Source organism: Thrips palmi, unplaced genomic scaffold (genome assembly GCF_012932325.1).
Source record: "Thrips palmi isolate BJ-2018 unplaced genomic scaffold, TpBJ-2018v1 HiC_scaffold_15, whole genome shotgun sequence".
NCBI lineage: Eukaryota > Metazoa > Arthropoda > Insecta > Thysanoptera > Thripidae > Thrips > Thrips palmi.
The window spans coordinates 6,027,588-6,046,120 of record NW_023144624.1 but is presented as its reverse complement, the minus strand read 5'-3'; the positions used below and the strand labels follow the sequence as shown (position 1 = coordinate 6,046,120).

The window sequence follows — 18,533 nt, the reverse complement described above, 5'->3', positions numbered from 1 at the left end:
TCACTCCAGCGGCCGCGGCGCGCTCCCACTTCTCACCCCCACCCCCGCCCCGGGCAAATAAATAAAAAGTAAATAAACCGAGGCCGCGGCTGGCGGCAAGGACGCAGTAAATAGCGGCCGATTCGAGGATTATGCCGCGACCTACACTGCGAGGAGGGCACCCACCCCAAAACACAAACAGGGCCGGAAAGAAAGCGGGGGAGATGAGGCGGCACGGCCGCGGCACAGACAAGTTTCAAGTAGAAAAGCAGGTACGGGGCGCGCCGGGCCGGGCCGGCCGGGCACTGGGCGCAACGCGGGACTCGGGCGATGCGGGGTAACTTCCCACTCTTCCGCGGTTCTGAATAATGCTCACTCTTTGCAAGTTGAGAGGCGCGGACCCCCTTCCCTCCCCCAGACACCTCGCGAGGAACTTGGAACTCCCCCCCCCTCCCCGGCGTGCCTGCTGCCGCGCACCCGACGCGCCATAATAACATAGACCTTCCCAAAGTTTTCATTATTAAGTTTTTGAAGACTTTGCCAGGAGTTGTAATATAAGTAGAAGTGATGGGTCGGAAAACAGCGTTAAAAGATATGAACTTTGTCAGGGCCCCGGCGGCGGCGGCGAGGAGTGCCGCGAGTGTCCAGGCCCGGCACGCGACAGCAGTGCGGCGCGGGCCCGGGTTCAAGTACCGGCAGTGCCGCGTCGTTTTTTTTCAGCCCCGCACCCCTTGCCTTGTGCCCTTGGAGAGGGTAATCCGGCCTCGCCAGGCAAATTATTTCGAGTGTAGGTGCGCGGCAGTGGCGCCGCACCTGTCCTCCCACTGAGTTACAGCGGACACCATTACCGCCCACGGTCGTGGACGAGGTCGTGGAGGCGGCGGCACCAAGCACCGCCAAGGACCGCCAAGGCAGCGCCAGGGCAGCGCGACGAACCTCCCGGACACGACGCCGGCCTCGCCGACATTGATCAAGCAGCGGTCCGGATCCAGCGCGCCCCGCGCCGCCCACCTAGGCCCGGCGCCCCCGCCGACCGGCCCGGCCGGCCCCGAGCCCCCAGCACCTGCGCGGCGACCCGACCGACCCACGCCACGCGCTCCCCCTCGCCTCGCGGCTGCGCCGGCCCGGCAACTTCGGCGCGGAAAGTGTTCGGGGAGGGCTGAGGCGCGGGGGCGTCAAAACGCAGACGCCATCCCGCCGTCCAGAGACTCGCGGCCATCGCCACGCAGGGAGAGCAAACTACCGAATGCTCCGCGTAGAGAGCACTGCACCGTAAGTAATGGCAACAACGGGTGCGCGAATAACCCGCGGTCGAAAGACGTTCCCACGCACGGGGTATTGGCGGTTCGCGCGGACACACATTCACACACACGTACCTGGCGTCGAGGAACCTGGACCGGAGGATCATGACCGCTTCGCACGTCGACTGCTTGAGCTGCATTTGGATGGACGAGAATTTCTTGTGGATGATCTGCACCATCCGCTCGATCTCCTTGGGCGTGATGGGCCTGGTCCGCGACTGCTCGCGGAGGAGGTTCATTACGTGGGTGGTGAACTCGCTGCAGGCCTGCAAGCACAAACGAAACAGGGTGGTCACAACATGGCCGCGGACAGCAGGGCAGCAGACGACGCAACACGAGCGCCACACGGCTCGAGATGGATGCGCCGGCAAGCTGACTTGTGCGTACCGAGCAACGCCCCGCGCGGAGAGCGCCGCGCCGCGCCGCCCGCCCCGCCTTCCCTGGGGATCCATTACCGGGATGGCTCACTCTCCCCGCCGCCCGCCGCCCCGCGGCCGCTCCTCCCCAGCGCGACATCTGGACCAGGACGCGTTCGGGGAGACCACCCCGTGTGTGAGTGTGAGGGAGACGGCGGGAGTCCGTCTCCTCGCATCCCCGGGGCGGCGGCGGCGGCAGGCCGGGCAGGCCCAGCCCAGGGAGAGGAGGCCGCCGGGCCGCCACCACGAGAGCCAGGCAGGCGGGGCACCCAAACTCATCCGGCAAATGCGGCAGCAGGTCCCCGACGGCGGCGACGCCCCATCGGGGGCACGGCATGGCACGGCACGGCGCGAAAGAGAAGGGAGGCTCACGCCAAAAACGTCACAATTATCACTTTTTATTGTGCACGCCATCGTTGCGTGATGGACGCCGGCAGGTCGAAAGGGGGAAGGGGGAGGGGGGAGGGGGAAGACGACGCGGACGGCACTCATGCCAATGAGGCGGCGGCAACATTCTGCAGACCACCTACGCCACGCCGCGTCCACCCACCACATCCCACTTCGCAAAATTGACTCGCACCAAATAAAAACATAAATAAAAAGAGGAAACGGAAGGGACGGGAGGAATAAAAAGAACAACCCCCAAATAAAAACAACAAAAATGGCCCGGTTCCAGTCGGGCGAGCCTTCGCCTTCCTGCACCCCGAGTAACGACGGCCTTGATAAGCAATTCATTCGGACGCGGCGACGCTGCGCAGGGTGGCCGTGCCTGGCCGCTCTGCCCAGCCCAGCCCGGATGCCCGGTAACAGCCTCAGCCTCGCGCAGAGAGATCCATTCCCCGGGTTCCCTGGACTCGTCCCTGGGCTCGTCCCCGGACGCACCGCGGCGGGGCGGCGACCAATATAAGGGGTTCTCCGCCCCCCTCCCCTCCCTCGGGCCTGGTCCCCGGCCGGCCGGCCGGGCCAGACTCATCCCAGGAACCTGACTTATGAGGACCTTATATACGAGAGGCGAGCGCTGGCCGCGCTGGCTGGCCGCTCGGTCTGTCCGGCCGGCGGGTGGCACTGGCGGGGCCACTGGCGAGCCACTGGCGAGCCACTGGCTGGCGGTGGCGAGGCCGGCATTAAGGGCGGAAGGCCGAACGGGGAGAAACAAGAGGAAGTGGAAACCTCGGCGGGGGGAAATAACAAAACGGAGGGGGAAGAAAAGAAAACGAAAAAGGGAAAGGAAGCAAAAAGAAGGCGGCGCGACTCGCTGGCGAGACGTACGACGGCGTCCTGGACGCAAGGAGGGGCAAAGGAGATAGAAAGAGAGAGACAGAGAGCGAGAGAAAAAAAAGAAGCAATAAAACGAAAAAAAAAGAAAATGCAGCGAGCGTTCGAAAAAGATCGGTTGGCGCGACGAGGCTGTATTTCAGAACGCTTTCAGTGTTTTTCAGCGCCTTATAGACAGCACAGCTTTCGGTCCAAGATACGCGTGAATTAGCACTCTGGCTCCTCCTTGCCCAACTATTTCCAGTGCAGGCGACGCCGAAGCCGAGGCCGAGGCGTGGCGGTCCCAGGGCGACCGAACAGCGCCACCGGCAGGCGATCTCCCCCACATCCCAGGACACCTATCCCATCCTATTCCAGGCCGGGCAGGGCCGGGCAGGGCAGGCGGGCCAGGCAAAACCCCCCGACCCTCCGCCATCCCTTGCTTCCTGCCCGGAAATTGGAAGCAGCCATTAGGAAATAGCATGTCGCAATCAAGGATTTGCCGCCGAAGGATATGCCCGGCTGTGCCTGGCCTGCCGGACCGCGGCCGGGGCCCAGGGCTGCCCAGAGCTGCCTGCCTGCCGGCTCGCATCAAGGATACGGTCGACGTGACCAACGCGGCCGAGCACACGCCTCACCGCAGCCAGGCACCGCCGGGAATAAATCTGCAGCGCGCGAATCTCTAACTACACTCACTAGCGCAAACAAACAAAAACAAAAAAAAACACCGGCCCTCACCGGGAATCGAACCCGCCCCCACCCGCGGAAAAAAAGAGAGGGAAAAAGTGGTGCAACGACGACACGGCGCAACGTCGGACCGAGCCGTGCGGAAATTGAACGGAGGGAAAAGGAAGAGGGGGTCGGCGCCGTCTTTTCCGGAAGGCGTACATTACGCTTTGCATTCCCGAGGCGCGCGGAGGGGAGGGGGTAAATCAGAGGTGCGAGGTGGGCCAGCGCGACCGGGCCAGCGCCAACGGCGCCCACATCCTCCAGCAGCCCGAGATGGCCGTCGGCCCGATCGCAAACACGCTGCTACCGCAGAGCCGGGCCCGCCGGACGTCGGCCACGTCGCCCCCGCCAACAAATCAAACGGCATCGCGGCATCGCGGCCGTGGGGCGGGGCCGGGCGGGGCGGCCATCCGCTTGTTCCGGCCGAAATGGCCCGGCGAGGCCCGCGATCGCCCGGCGCACACAACGCACAGCGCCGCCGGACGGCCGTCGCGACAGTCGTTGGCCAGACGTCACCGGCGACGTCCCGGAATGTGTATTAGCCCCGGGGCCACGGCACGGCGCGGCGCGGCGCGGCACGGCACGGCACGGCGCCACCGTGGCCGTGATGAAATTCCGACATTCCGCCTGCCACACGGAGAGAGTATCGAGCCGATCGGCACGGCGGGGACGAGGAGGGCCAACGGGTTGCCGAGGAAAAGAGCAGCCGGGGAGGGGGAGCGGAGGGGATCACGACGAGCACCGCGGCCAGGCCACGCCCCGCCACCGAGAGCGCCAACGTCGCCACACGCGCTACCGCGGCGCGGCGCGCCAAGTAGCCATCCGCCCCGCGCCGCGCCGCCCCGCCACCCCCACGTCAAGGAGCGCGTCCTCCGCTAATTTGCAAGGCTGTCAGGTGCAGTGCGGCAGCCTCGGCGAGAACACCACCAACAACAGCGCGGGACTCGCCTCAAAATATTTACCGCCAAGAGAGAGAGAGACAGAGCTAGAGGAAAAGGGGAAGAGAGTTTCACTCAAGGTAATGAGTCGAGTTTATCGAGGGCATGGCGCGGGGCGCACGGCGAGCAGCACGGCGAGGAGCACCATGACGAGGGCGGCGGACACGCAGCTTCACGGCGTTTGAGCGCCACGTCGTAAAGAGACCCGCTTTTACTACCGACGCTCAGCAGCCAGCCGCGCAACCCCGTCCCGTCCCGTCCCAGTGCGGGCTCAGGCTCAGGGCCCCGCCCCGGGCCCGACCCGTCCCGCTCTCGTGGTTTCACTCAAAACACTTTACGCGCCAAGGAGGTGCTACACGGGTTTAACTCTTCATTAACCTACCAAGCTGCACAGACTGACGCAATAACGCTTTAACGAGCCTCTAGTAGACCCCGCGACCCCGCGCCCTCCGCCCCGTCAAGGCCCGGCCGCTTGTCACGACGGGATATTGCGCGCCGGCCTTCCAGCGGCCACGAGGAGCGCCTGACGAAGGCGGGGTAGGCCGGCCCGCAACACACGCCCGGCCGGCGGGCCGGCCCACGCCGCAGGGGCGCCCCACCCGAGGCCAGCTCGACGGCCAGCTCGACGGCCAGCTCGACGGCCAGCTCGACGGCCAGCTCGACGGCCAGCCGCCGGCTCGACGGCCAGCTCGACGGCCATCTCGACGGCCGGCACGCAGCCGCCCGAACCGAGCGCGGCGCGCGGGGCGCCGCCATTCAATTTGCATTTCTTTACTGGCGCGCTGGGGTGGCGCCCGGCATCAAAGGGCGACAAAGAATTACGAATACTTTCTGAAAAGAGCGACTCGACCGCGGAGTGCGGAGCGGGGCGCCAAGCCGTGGCGGGGAAAGAAAGGGGGCTGACGCCGAGTGCCGCGCTGGCCGTACTCTGTCGCCAACTTGGCCGAATACTTTTAGTTCGAAAACGGCGCCGACGGCAACTGCAGGCCGGCCAGCCGGGCAGACAAGGTGGCGTGGCCGTCGAGGCCCTGCAGCCCCCGCAGCCCCACTGCCAGTGCCCAGCCCCAAGTTTTAGGGCTTCCTGGGGGCGGGGCGCGGCGGAGCACAGCGGGTATTCACTGCCACTTTTTATACTTTTATGGGGCGGGGCGAGTCCGGCCGGCCGACTCTCTGGGCGGCACCACTCGCCTCGCCAGTCGCCTCGGCGGCAGCGGGCGGCGATCTCTCTCCAATTCACCCTTCGCCATTCTATTCTGGAAAACGGAGGCAACGCAAAGGGACCGGGTTTGTCGATGGGGACGCAGCGGCGCGTTGCGCCCCCACCCCCGCCCGTCCGCCCGCCCGCTCGGGGGTTCCGTCAGACAGACCGCCCGGCCGAGGGCCCGGCTGTGCACATACCTGTTCGTATTTCTCGAGTTCCTGGTGGTAGATTTGCCTGATCTGCGCCAGCTTGGCCCGGTAGTCCGAGTGCTCGATGGCGTTGTCCGGCTGGCCCGGTCCTCCCGACGCCGCGGCCGACGCCGACGCCGCCGCCCCCGCGCCGCCTCCCTTCTCGGGCCCGGCCACCCCCTCGGCGATCAGCATGTTGTCCAGCCTCATGAGCTGCGGGTCGGGCGGCTCCTCCTCCTGGGTGTTGCGAAGGCTCAAAACTGGAACACACAAAGCAAACAGGGCCGTCAACAACGTTGAAAAACAAAAACCATTTTGTCAAAAGAAAAAGAAAGTCGAACCTATCCGAGTAAAAAAAAAATCAGTCTGTGGGATAGGAAAAGGGGAAAAAAGGCTCCCCGTGTTGGAGCGCGCCACATATCACTTCTCTTTATACCTGCCCAACCAGCAAGGGCAAGGCGGCAAGGGCAAGGCAGCACGCCCACTCAGCCGCCAGCCCGCCACCACTTCCAATCTCTCTCCCCTCCAGCCTCCGGGCCTCCGGGCCTCCAGCCGGCGCGCGCTGCCATGCACTTCCCGATGGAAGCGCGTGTAAACAGGTCACGCATCCAACAAATGGCCAACGACACCCCGAGGTGGCGGCGCGACGGCGCGCGGAGAGAGAGCGAGAGAGGCGGCTGCTAAACCGCGGCAAAACGACACGCCGAGACGGACAGAGATGAGAGGCGACAGGAACAATCCGACGCTGTAACGCGATACCCGTCCTGCCCGTCCTGGTGCCGGGACCGGCCGCGTCAACCCCTGCCTGGAGTCCCGGCGCGGCGCGGCCCGGTGCAACAACGGGAACCAAATACAACAAGAAAAGGAGAGGGTGGGGGGGAGGGGATGCATATCTACGCTACTCTACACTAGCCAACAAAGGGGCACGCCGGCACGCCGCACACCTCCACGCCCTGGCCTGCCCTGGCCCCGCGGCCCCGCCCGGCGCCACACCCGCGCACAATACAATCGGGCACGGGGACGGGGGTGACGGCGGAGGGGAGGATCAACTTGAAAGGCTTTCAGCGCCGGACAAGAGTCGCTCTCGCGCGGCCTGTTTAATTCAGACATAAATCTCTCCGTCTCTTTTCCATACTCTTTCGCCCCCCTTCCTCCCTCTCTCTTCCTCTCACTCGCTCTCTCCCGCACTCTGGCGCGCGACCCAGAGAGCGCCGCGGCGCGGCGCTCGCAAGAGAAGGAGGCATCTGATAAAAATGAGATTAATGTTTGATTTATTGACAGCCATTCAAGGAGCCCAGATATTGAGATATCGCGTCGCTACGTCGCCTCCACTCCATCGCCGAGGCGCTCTGCGCGCCCTGCCCGGCCCTGCCGGCCCTGCCCGGCCCTGCCGCCTGATTCCGGAGAGAGGCTGTCTCCGTCGCACTCGCGGCGCGTCTCGAAGGGGTGCGAGAGAGAGAGGAGTGGCTCAGCAGCTCCTTGTCCTGCCGGCGACTCGGCTCCGCGCTTCCTCCACCATAAATTAAGTCCGCCTTTCTCCACGGCGCGTGTGTCGCCCTTCACCCTGTTGCCAACCGAGCAAAACAAGATTCCTTCCCACCAAAACGCGGCACCAAATTCCCCCTCCCCCCCAACGTTTTGACACGGCATGGCCGTCGTCGCTTAGTGAGGTTTAAACAGCGGCACGAGGCACGGGGTGGGTGGGAGCGAGAGAGAGACAGAGAGAGGGGGCCGCGAAGGCTGAAACATGACTATGTCGATACTAATGATGGGACCCATGTGCACACGGGCTAAGTGCGGCCGGGCCGGGCCGGGCCACGGGAGGGCGGCGTCGCGCCGCAGGGCGGCAGCAGGGCGGCAGCAGGGCGGCGCGGAGACACTGCCAAAACAGCGCCACTAAATTCCCATCCGCACTCCGCAGCGCCAGCCAGCGGCGGCCTGACGCGCCGCGCCACGCCACCCTCCGCAATCAATAGTCCGGGAGGCAGCGGCACTCGCGACAACGTGCAACGCCCGGCCGAAGAGCATCCAGGGCTGCTTCTCCTCCTCCGGGTGAAAACAAAGACCGCCGGCGGAGAGGGCGACACTCCACGCCGCGCTGCACCGGCGGCCAGCACTCGCAGCACTTGTTGCTGCTGCAGGTGGAGACGGACATAAAGCTGGCATAAAGCAGGCATAAAGGGCGTCGTAAAGGGCGCCGGCCTCGACGTCCTCGACGCCGTCCTTGACCCAGCAGACAGACAGGGTGGCCGACCCGCGCAACGCCGTCATCACCGTCATCGCCGCCGCCACACTGGGAAACGGCGCCGGAGGAGGAATCGAGGGAAATGAGGAAAGAATGGGGGAACGGCATTGCAGCAATAACCGATACTTAAAAGGACGCTCAGCGCGCCGCCCCGCCGCCACACCCCAAGACCGCAGCAATGAAGACAAAGTGTCGGCCGGCGGAATGAGAAATGGTAATGCTCTCGGCAATCAAATAAATATTTTTCTGTTAAAAAAAGTAAAACAAAACGTCGTTTGCCCATTTCGAGCGGAACAAATCCAAGCAGCAGAGGCAGCGGCGGGACGGCGCCTGGCGGGTAGGCAGGCCCGGCACGCAGCGCCGCCGCCGGACAGCCTGCCGCCACGGCGTTCGCGCCAGCCCACCGCGCCACTTTCTTAGTGTATCCATATTTTTTGGAGTGTTCGATTCTCTCTCTGTTTTTTGGCAGGGTCGGACGCCATCACGCGACGGCGCCCGGGCGCCGTGGATCGAGCAAACGGTCTCCTTGGCGGCCTGGAGGCCCCGGAGGCCGAGGGAGGAAGGAGGGAGGGAGAAAAAAATATGGCGGGAACGAGCCGCGTGTGCTGCTTTAATGACGTCGCCACTGCAAAGCGATGCCTCACACCTGCTGCGAGAGCGAGAGAGAGAGAAAACAAGTGCAAACTACGAAAAAAAGGCCGAAGACGGCGACGCGATCGCGATTGCTTCCGATGACACAGAAACGCGCAGTGCACTGTGCCAGCCCCGGCTGCCTGCCGCGCACCTACACTGCCGAGGAAGCCATAATTCTCACGGCCGCGTATCGCACGTCCGCTCGCCCATCTCCAGGGCCCATCAATTCAAGAAAACAGACGACAAAAAAAATAAAAATATATATAACACATCTAGTAATCATTTTCCCTCCCTTACACCACCTCCGCGCCGCCTTCTGGGCTTAATTCTTTTAAAACCGCCCCAGGAAATAACGCCATTACTATTCATCGCGGTGCTGGCTGGCTGCTGGCTGGCCGCCTCGCACTGCCCGGCCGGCCCGCCAGTCCGGCGGCGGGAAGGTGTGTCCGGGCTGGCCGGGCCGCCGCCGTGAAATACGGCGAGAACACCCTTATTACCCACTTCCAACAAACAGTGTCATTGGCACACCCCACGGCCGGCCGGCCGGGCTGGCCCACAGTGCGCCCACACGGCCATTAGCAGGCTCACACAATACTCGAGGACTCGTGCCAAACCCGGGCGGCCGGGCCAGGACACTCCAAGAGGGATCGGACCCGAAACCGCCCACACTTGCAGCGCAGCGAACGCAGCGCGGCCGAGGCGGCGCGGCGGCCAGCCAGGGCAGGCAGCACCAAGGGCAGACCTCCAGGGCAGAACTCCAGGGCAGAACTCCAGGGCAGACCTCCAGGGCAGACCTCCAGGGCAGACCTCCAGGGCAGACCTCCAGCACCGCAGCAGCGGCACTTACTCAATGGAGAGCTCGCCAACCGTTAGTTCCACAAAACGGAACAGAAAAGAGAAAAAAAAAACACACGCACATTTTAACCCCCACGCTCAGACCTCTGTTCTTTCTTTCTGTCCGAGCGAAATGTGAATAACCACGACGGCCGCTGAGCCTGCCAGCAGTGCGGTGTCCCTTAGCCGGGAAGCATACAGTGACACGACACCTAGCACACACGCACACACACGCGCAAAGAAATAAGGGTGGCGAGGCCGGCGGGCCGGAGGGTGGCGGCGGACATATTTCAAGAGGACTGGACCGAGGCGAGGCCGTCCGAGTGGGGCCACTGCAAGGGCTGCGGGAGCTGCCTGGGGGGACGTCCGAGGGACGTCGGCCGGACGGGGCAGCAGCTCGGGGATTTAGGGGCCGTTTTGGGTTTAAAGCGAGCCCTGGGACGCGGGCCCTGCGGCACACACAAGGTGAGACAGAGACACACTCGCGCGCGCCGCGACGACGGGGAGGACGTGCAGGGCCAGCAGGCAGCAGTCCGTCCGCCTGTCCGAGCCCAGCCGCCGACAGCGGCCTTATTAGCGGCTCATTACCAGCAACAACAACAGCAAAACTTTGGCCACAACAACAGCAAGAGCGCGCCGGCCATTACCTAAATCTCCTTAGAAAGGTGGAGTCACGTGGGCGGGCCGCCGCAAGGGCCGCCAGGGCCGCCGGGCGGAATCTCCCTCCATAACAAAGTTTGGCGCCAAACATCAACAAGGCGAGCGGCGAGGCAATGGAGCGCGGACCGCGGAGGAAAACAAACCCAAAGCCGGGAAAGAGAGCCCAAGAAATGCAGCCGCGTTGGGCGGCAGTGTACCCGCGAGGCCGGCGGGGCCGGCGAGGCCCCCGACGACGCCGCCTCCGCCGCATTAGGAGGGAAACACGCAGTTAAGCCCGCAATAGATCGAATTGGAAAGGCAAGGTTTGCGAGGCCCCGGGAAATGGATGGGCAGGCGCCACCAAAACCCTCGGACGGGGGGCCGGGCCGGGGGCCGGGCCGGGCTGGGCTCGGACGGGGCGTGGGCGCGGCAGAGACCGGCCTCGGCGTGGCGAAGGCCTCGGCGTGGTGGAGGCCTCCCCTTATCGGCCCCGGCCTGGCCCCGGCCGAGGCCCCGGCCGCCCTGCGCGCCTCTGATACTCCGCAGATACGAGACGGGAGAGCCCCACTCGATCGGAGAAACATCGCGCAGACTCCCCTGCAGCGGCGCAGCGTACCGCCACTTTTTCTTCCCTTAAAAAAAAATTGCAAATTGCAAAAAGAAAAAGTTAACTAAAAAAAGTAACACAGGGCATCCAATTAAAACGGCAGCGAGTGGTAGGGCCCCCTCCCCAAAGTTCCGGTTTCGGTTTTCCCCGGCCGGCCTCATTAAAGGCGCCAAAACAACACGTTGATGAAATATTAAACCGCGCCGGGCAGCGAGCCTGCCTCGGCCTGCCCGGTGGACCGGCACGCTTCAAAAACAAAGCGCAGCCACACTTCAAAAACAGCTCCAAAAAAGGAGGAGGGCGTGGACCGGGATCCACTGTCGACAAGGTCGGAGCTTCGAGCTTCGCGCTTCACGCTTCGCGTCCACCGTAAAGAGGCCGGAACAAATCGGGAGGCGGCGGAGAAACTTGAAACACGGACAGCGCCAGATAGGCTGCCTAAGCTGAAAATAAGCCGGCCGGCCTCCAGGGACTTCCCCTCCCCCCCTCCCCCTCTCCCTCTCGCCCACACCGCCGGGGCCCGCGCCAACGCCAAGAATTAAACTCGCGTCCGCCAACCAACCCTTGCCTCTCTCTCTCCCGCTCTCTCGCGCCGAGGCCCGCCAAGGTGCGAAGCGAGAATTCCACTTGCTGGCGGCCTTTCTCGCGAGAGCAGGGCGAATAATCAGCCCGGCCCGGCCAAGGCCACCGCGGCCATTCCGGGAAGCAGCGTCGACCGATTCGCGATTACCCTGGCTGCCTGGCGGGCTGCAGAGGGCGGCCGGGTCCAGGACCCACCGGCCCGGCCCGAGTACCAACCACCCCACTGGCCATTCCAATGACCGGCATGGGCCGCGCCCGTCCTGAAAACCCAGGCCAGGCGGGCGGCACACTGGAGGCGCGAGGAGCGCGCAGAAGGGTGCATCCAGCATCCAGACAGCTTGGCCAGCGACAACAACAACGCGACAAACAACAACAACAACAGTGCCATTACGAGATCGATACGCCGCCACAATTAGACGCCACCCCCGCCGCCCCTCCCCTTGACACTGACCCGAACACACAGACAGACAGACAGACAGACAGACAGCGGACAGACAGACAGTCGGGGGCCGTCCATAAATTCGGGCCGAGGGGGCGGAAAAGGTGCGACGGCGTACAAAAGAAGCGCGGGCGATCCCGACGGGCGTCCTCGCCCGGCAGCTCGGGGATCGGATTCCGATCGCAAACCAAAACCGGCCTCGTGTATCCGTGTGTGTGTGTGCGTGTGTGCGTGCCCTTGTGCCCGGGACCCTCGGCCGCCCTCGGCAGCCCTCGGCAGCCCTCGGCGGCGAGGCGCAGGGAGGAGGCGGCGCCACACGTGACACGCACGTGCTGCACGCGGACAAGCTGGCGCGACAACGACAAATGCACACACACAACACACACACACCACACTCGCAAGGTGCGACGCCAAGTTTCGCGCCAGTGTAAGACTGGGCGTACTCGCGCGCACTTGCCGGTGTGCTCGCGTTACACGTTGCACTAGGGGGGGGGGGGGGGGGGGCCGAGCGAGAGGAGAGAGAGACAGAGAGTGAGAGAGGACCCTGCCGCTCCACCACTATTGCCGGCAAATAGATTGTGCGAGCAGTGGCGAGCAGGCCGGGCCGGCTCTGGCGGCTCCAGGGCCTCCAGGCAGCGCGGCGGCGTGGCCGAGAGATCAGCACATGCCGGGCAGGCAGCCAGGGAGGCAGGCGGGCAGACCGGCCGGCCGGCCCGAGTTGAAGACCGCGGGAAATCCCGGATAAGACCGTAATGTGCGTTAGCCGGATGGGGAGGACGACGGGGCGGACGGGGGCGGACGGCGTGCCGGAGGAGGCGGCCGGAGCCACTGCCGGACCGCGCCCACTGGGCACCCAGGGTCCCGGACTCCTCGCCGAGTCCCCGCCGGAGTCCCGCCTGATAACTCGAGCGCGGCGGCGCGCCGGCCGGGGACCGAGGCGGGGCCAATCCGGCGGGGATCAGGTGAAGCAGCGCCTGGTCAAGCAGGCCCGGCCAGGCCGCGGCGGGCCCGCAGATTAGTCCGGCCAAGAGAGGAGGAAGAGGAGAAGGAGGAGGAGAAGAAGAAGGAGGAGAAGAAGAAGAAGTAGGAGGAGGACGAGGAGCGGCAAAAAACAGGGCGGCCAAAGTATAGAAAAAGAGGACCCGGGCGGACCTCGGCTCGCCGAACCTCACCGAAGGGCGAAGGGCCGAGAGGAAGCAGGGATCAGAGAGAGGGTGCTGCAGCGCGGCGCAGAGATGCGGGGAAATCGCGCGGAAAGAGGAGGGGGAGGGAGGGGGCCGGGAATCAAGCGTCGCCACGACGAAACAGCGTCGCGCGGCACAAACAAACACGGGCCAGGAACAAAATTCCGCAGCCCCCAACCACCCCCAACCTGCTCCCCGAAAAAGAACAAAGTTTGGAATACGCACAATTATTATTTTTTTGCGTTCAAGGAGCGAAAAAGAAAATAAAGCAAGAAAAGACAAGACTGTGAAAGAGCGACAGAGAGAGAGAGAAGAGAGACGGGAGCGACAAAGAAAGTTTCCTCGGCATGCCCCTTTCCTTTCCTTTCCTTTCAGGCACGGCATGTGGGGGAGGGGCTGGGCGGGCTGGGCGCGGGGCGGCGCGGGGCCGGGGCGCACAATGAGAATTTATCGATATTACGTTGCCTGTTTGGCTGGCTGGCAGGGCCTGGGCACGGCCTGGGCACGGCCCTGCAGGGGAGGGGCGGACCTAACCTAACAAGGTATTACCAGTCGACGGGGCGGCGCGGGGCGGCGGGGCCCGGCGAGCCAGGCAGCACTGGGTCTCGAGTCGAGTCCCTGCGAGGGGATCCTCAGCCGCACACCATTACACCACCACCAACCCTGCATTTTTTCCCATCTCACCCACTTTGACAAGTACCACAACCCCAAACTACCCCTCCCTTAAACCAGCCCTCAACTTTCTGTCCCAAATACGGCTTGAAAAGGGTTTCGCGAAAACCCTCTGAAAATGGCAGCTATCGAGTCGAACGTCGCGGGATCGGCGTGGCGACTGCGAGTGACTCGCCTCCGGATCCGGACGCAGTCAGGCAGCCCGCCCTGCCCCGCCCCGGCTGAGAAGCGCTTAGCCTAGATGGCGCGCGAGTGGGCAAAGAGGTTTACCCCTCGGGGTTCTCTGGCCGGGGCGCGGAAAGGGGTTGGAGTAACACACACACACGCACACACGCCCGTCCGGCGGCCAGGCAGGCAGGCAGGCAGGCAGGCAGGCAGGCGGCGCGGCGTCGGCCGGACCTGCTTGTAAACTGACGGCAAGACACGACTCCGCCATTACCTTACCCCTCGGCCTGCCCCGGCTTGCCCCTCGGCCGCGCGGAGCCGCATTGACACCGCGACAGCGCCGAGCCGCGCCGCGGGAAGCAGCGGGCGACATCCACGGCCGGGGAAGTACCCGGCCAAAAGCCAACAACGACCAACGCCGCAGAATGAACCGAGCGGCCAGAACCCAAACACGTCAGCGCGCCAATCCAAACCACAGCCAGATTCCACATCACGCACTCACGGCCCCGGGGGGCAGCGCGCGGCTCGACGGATCCCTCACCTGCAACACAACAAACAGACCACGCATGAGTACGACGCACGACGGACCGCCGTATCGGGCCAGGGCAAAACAATGCCAGTCATCAGCCGGACGGCCGCGGACGGCGGAGGGGAGGCCCCGCGCGGCGCCGATTTCGCCGCCAATTTAGCGATACAGCACACATGATTTGTGTAGCACACAGGCGGAGGCACGCGGTTCGTGCGCGGGCTGACTGACGGCGCGCCCCGGTGACTGGCATGGCCGCCGGCTCCACGCAGCTGTCAGCTGGGGCGCTCCACAGCGAGGCACGGCACGGCGTGGACGCGGCGCCCGCGGCACCGTCAGGGACCACCACCCCACCGTCTCACCTCGCCCACAACACAATGCGCGTTCGAGAGAATAACGAGCCACAGTCAAACATTCACAATTTTTCTCGACATTCGAAAACAACGGAAACAAATTCACGGCATGCTGCCTTTTTTTACGGCAGTGCCCCCGCCGTTCGTGCTAGCACACTGCCGCCGCGCAGTCACACGGAGGGGCTGTGCCACGCTGTGCACTGCGCGCTGTCCAGGTGTTGGCGTGGGCACGCGTCTGCGGCTGCAGCATGCAGGCAGCCTGCAGCCCTCGCCGCTGCATTTTTCATCCCGTCCGCACCGCCAAATAATTGATGCAGGGCCGCCGCGGCCACGCCCGGCTGGCCAGGGTTGCCACCCGGCGCCGCACCCAATCAAAATGCGCGCCGGCTTGCACATGATAAACTTTTATTACGAGAGGGCATTCCGGGCGTTCCCGGGGCGTTCCGTGTTTCCCGCCGTAAACAGCCTCGCCGACACCTCGAGCCGTCGATGGAGTGAGTGGGCGCGGCGGCGGGCGACACGACTGCCGAAGGAGGCCGACGCCAACGTTTCAAAACCCCTAGCCCTAGCCCACCACACCCTCGCACCAAAACCAATACAAAAATATTTTCAGTTTTGTTACAAAATTTTCAAAAAAGCCGCGCTCAATTTGCCGGAAGAGCAGGGGCAGGGAGTGGGGAGGTGGGGGGGGAGCTCCCGGCCCTCTGTCGATACTCGGATATATGGCTGTCGAAATAATCCAATATTCTCCGGGTCAGGCCGCGGTGCGTGGCGCGCTCGCCGCGCCGGCCGCCCAGATTTACGACTAGTGACACGCTAACCGCTTCAATAACGATTCGCAAACCAAGGAAAAGAAGAGGAGAGCACACCGGAATTTCACGCTCATAATCCGCCAATAAAAGCACGCGCGACAGACGGCAGTCCGATTTCGGGCCGGGTTTCGCGTCCTTCTCGCACACACGCCGAGTTACACAGCGCGCAGAAAAAAAGAGAGAGAGGGAAGGGGTGAGGGTCAGCAATCCCATTTTGGAATTAAGTCACTCTCCGCGCTTACACGGTGCGGCCCGGCCGGCCCGGCCCCTCTTCTGGCGGTGTACACCGGCACACGCACGGCGATGGCGCGGTGGCTCTGCCTCGCTCTGCCCGGCCGCCCCGGCCGGCAGGGTCCAGGGACTAATGAGCGGCGAGGGGCCTAAATGCGAAAATGCCACAAGAGGCTGACAAATTCCAGAGCAAGCAGAGAGAGGGGACGGCCGGGACGGGCAGTGGTGGACACGGCCGGGCGATGTCTGTCTCGTCGTCGTGGACCTACACCGACGCAAACAGCGCTCCGGCGCCCGGCCAGCGCATGGCGAGCGAGACAAAGAAAACAACACACCCATCCCCCTCTCTCTCCCTCTCACATACACTCCGCGCATCATCCCCAAGTTTGCGGCCGTTCGCCGCGCGCTTGTCCAGCGGTCCGCGCGCCGAGGGCGGCGAGGCTGGCGCCGCGCCAGGCGCACTTGTCGCGGACGCGTTATTTCACGACGGACGCGAAACAACGCGGCACGTCACTCAGCGCCGCAAACTCACACAAACCGACTCAAAAAAAAAAGGAAAGAGGGGTGGCAAAAAATGGCCCTAGTTGGCACTTGGAGCCCCGCGGTCCGGCCGGTGTGCACCGCGCCCCGCCGCGCCCCGCCACGGCCGATTCGGGCGCCGAGCGCGAAGCGAAGGGGTCCGACTTGTGAAGCTGTTAGTATGCGTCCGAGGGCCCCGCCCCGCCCCGCCCCGCCGGACTCGCACGGCTGCGCCACGCCAGCGGCGGGGCGAGAGCCTTGGTCCATTACCCAGCGCTGGGCAGGGCCCGGCTCGGCCTCGCAAACACCTCACTCCGGGCGGACGGACGGACCGCAGCCCGCCGCGGATGGATAATATACAGAGAAAACAGAGTGTGCGTAATGCCAATACACTGCGGCGGTGTGCGGCACCGAGCTGCAGCACAGCGCGGTGCCGGCGAAACCGCAAACAACAACAACACCGCCGCGCGCATCGAGAGCCAAGTAAAAACAAGAGCAAAAGCACCCCCTGAGCCCGGCAGCGCATATGGAGCGCGGCGGGCCGGCACTGCGGTCCAGGACGACGGCCGGAACGAGGGGGCGGGGGAGGGGAGGGGCGGTGACGGGCGTATATCACGACTAATCCGTCTCAAGCCGCGCTCAGCCGCATCTTTACGGCACGATAAAGCCCTCGGCGCAGCGCGGCGCAGCAGCCAGAAAGAGCCGGGCGGAGTGGGGGCGCAACACACGGACTGCTGCAGCCAAAATGGGAACAACGGCGGCCAGCACGGCCCCGCGCAGCATCGCGCAGCACTGCAGCCAGGATCGGCAGGGGAGGGGCCTGCAACAACAAGGCGGGCAGCAACAAACAACGAACCGAGGCCGGCGCAGGCACGGCCACGCCGCCTGCGAGGGAGGCGATAGGCAGTCCCGTCGAGCAGGCCAGTGTGGCGGCACTGCCTACCCGCCGGGCTGAAGCCGCGCGCAGGCAGGGCACCGCCAGGTAAGGCAGTCAAGCAGTTGGGCAGGCTGAGTCGCTTCAGCGGCACAGGCGGCGCAGAGGGAACGGCGGCGGCAGACGCTGCAGCCTCCAGGAGCGCGGCGGCAAGGCGGCGCGGCCTCCCCGCGACGACGAGGACGCGGTGCGCGGCTAGGGTTGCACATTAATCACGGGCTGTGTGTGAGCACAGCTGTTGCTCCGCGCCGGGCCGCCGGGCCGCGCCACGCCGCCACGCCGCGGCGCGTGATTTAGTGCAAGTAGTGGAGGGAAGGGCGCGGCGGCGCGGCGTGATGGAAGCCGCGGAAAACAGATAAAACCCTTCCCAATGCCTGATTGGTGGACCCCAACCCCCGCCGATGCAAGGGGCGGGGGCGGCCCGCACCCACAGCCCCGTGGCGGTGGTACTCGCGGTGCGAAACCGCACACGCCCGACCCGCCCGACCCGAAGGCCGCCGGGGCCGACGGCCAGACCCTCCGAAACCACCCACCCTCTGCTTTCCAAAACCGCGACAACCAACGCCGCCGCCCCTCTCCTCCCCCCGACCGCGCCGCCCCAAACTTGCCTCCGGCTAACAAGTGCTGGCGAACAGCGGTCCAAGAGGAGGGGGCCGTCCATAAATTATCTCCACTGCCACCACAGCCCGCGCGCCGCCCCGCCGCCACGGCACTGCCCTACGACTCGCCGAGCCCCTCCCCGGCCATGTGCCCCCTGGCCGTGGTGGCTTGGCTCGTGCCGCGTGGACGCGAGCCGCGACGCCCACTCCGCACCTGCAGCACGCCGACGAGGGCGCCGTGCAGGAGGAGCGCCGCGCGGGCAGCTGCGGCCCGGACCGCTCTCGGAGTACACAAACGCGCACCGAGCGGTAAACACGGGGCCAACTATAAAAAGATCCACAGAGCTGCAGAGAGGCGGGGCGGGGCGAGGCGTGGTGGCGCCCTGCTTGGGTAAACACACCTCCTGGCGTGCCCCACACACACCGACACACACACACGAGCGCACGGGGCGAGAGGGTCGAGCCCCGCTGCCGCTGCGGGCCCCGAGCAACCATTGACAAACGGTCAGCGAGGGTCAAACACCACACCGCCACGCCGCCCGGCCAGCCCAGC

General features: G+C 64.9%; 1 protein-coding gene across 3 annotated transcripts in view; it reads right to left on the bottom strand.

The window, feature by feature from the left end:
• The window catches only part of LOC117641430 (homeobox protein extradenticle), an 86,219-nt gene that overhangs the window by 20,900 nt on the left and 46,786 nt on the right, over positions 1 to 18,533 (bottom strand). For all 3 annotated transcript variants that reach the window (XM_034378749.1, XM_034378750.1, XM_034378751.1), the window contains exons 3-4: positions 6,016 to 6,266; positions 1,356 to 1,546 (exon numbers count right to left, since the gene is read on the bottom strand). In XM_034378749.1, the coding sequence (XP_034234640.1) occupies positions 1,356 to 1,546; positions 6,016 to 6,266 (442 nt within the window). The remainder of the gene's footprint in view (positions 1 to 1,355; positions 1,547 to 6,015; positions 6,267 to 18,533) is intronic.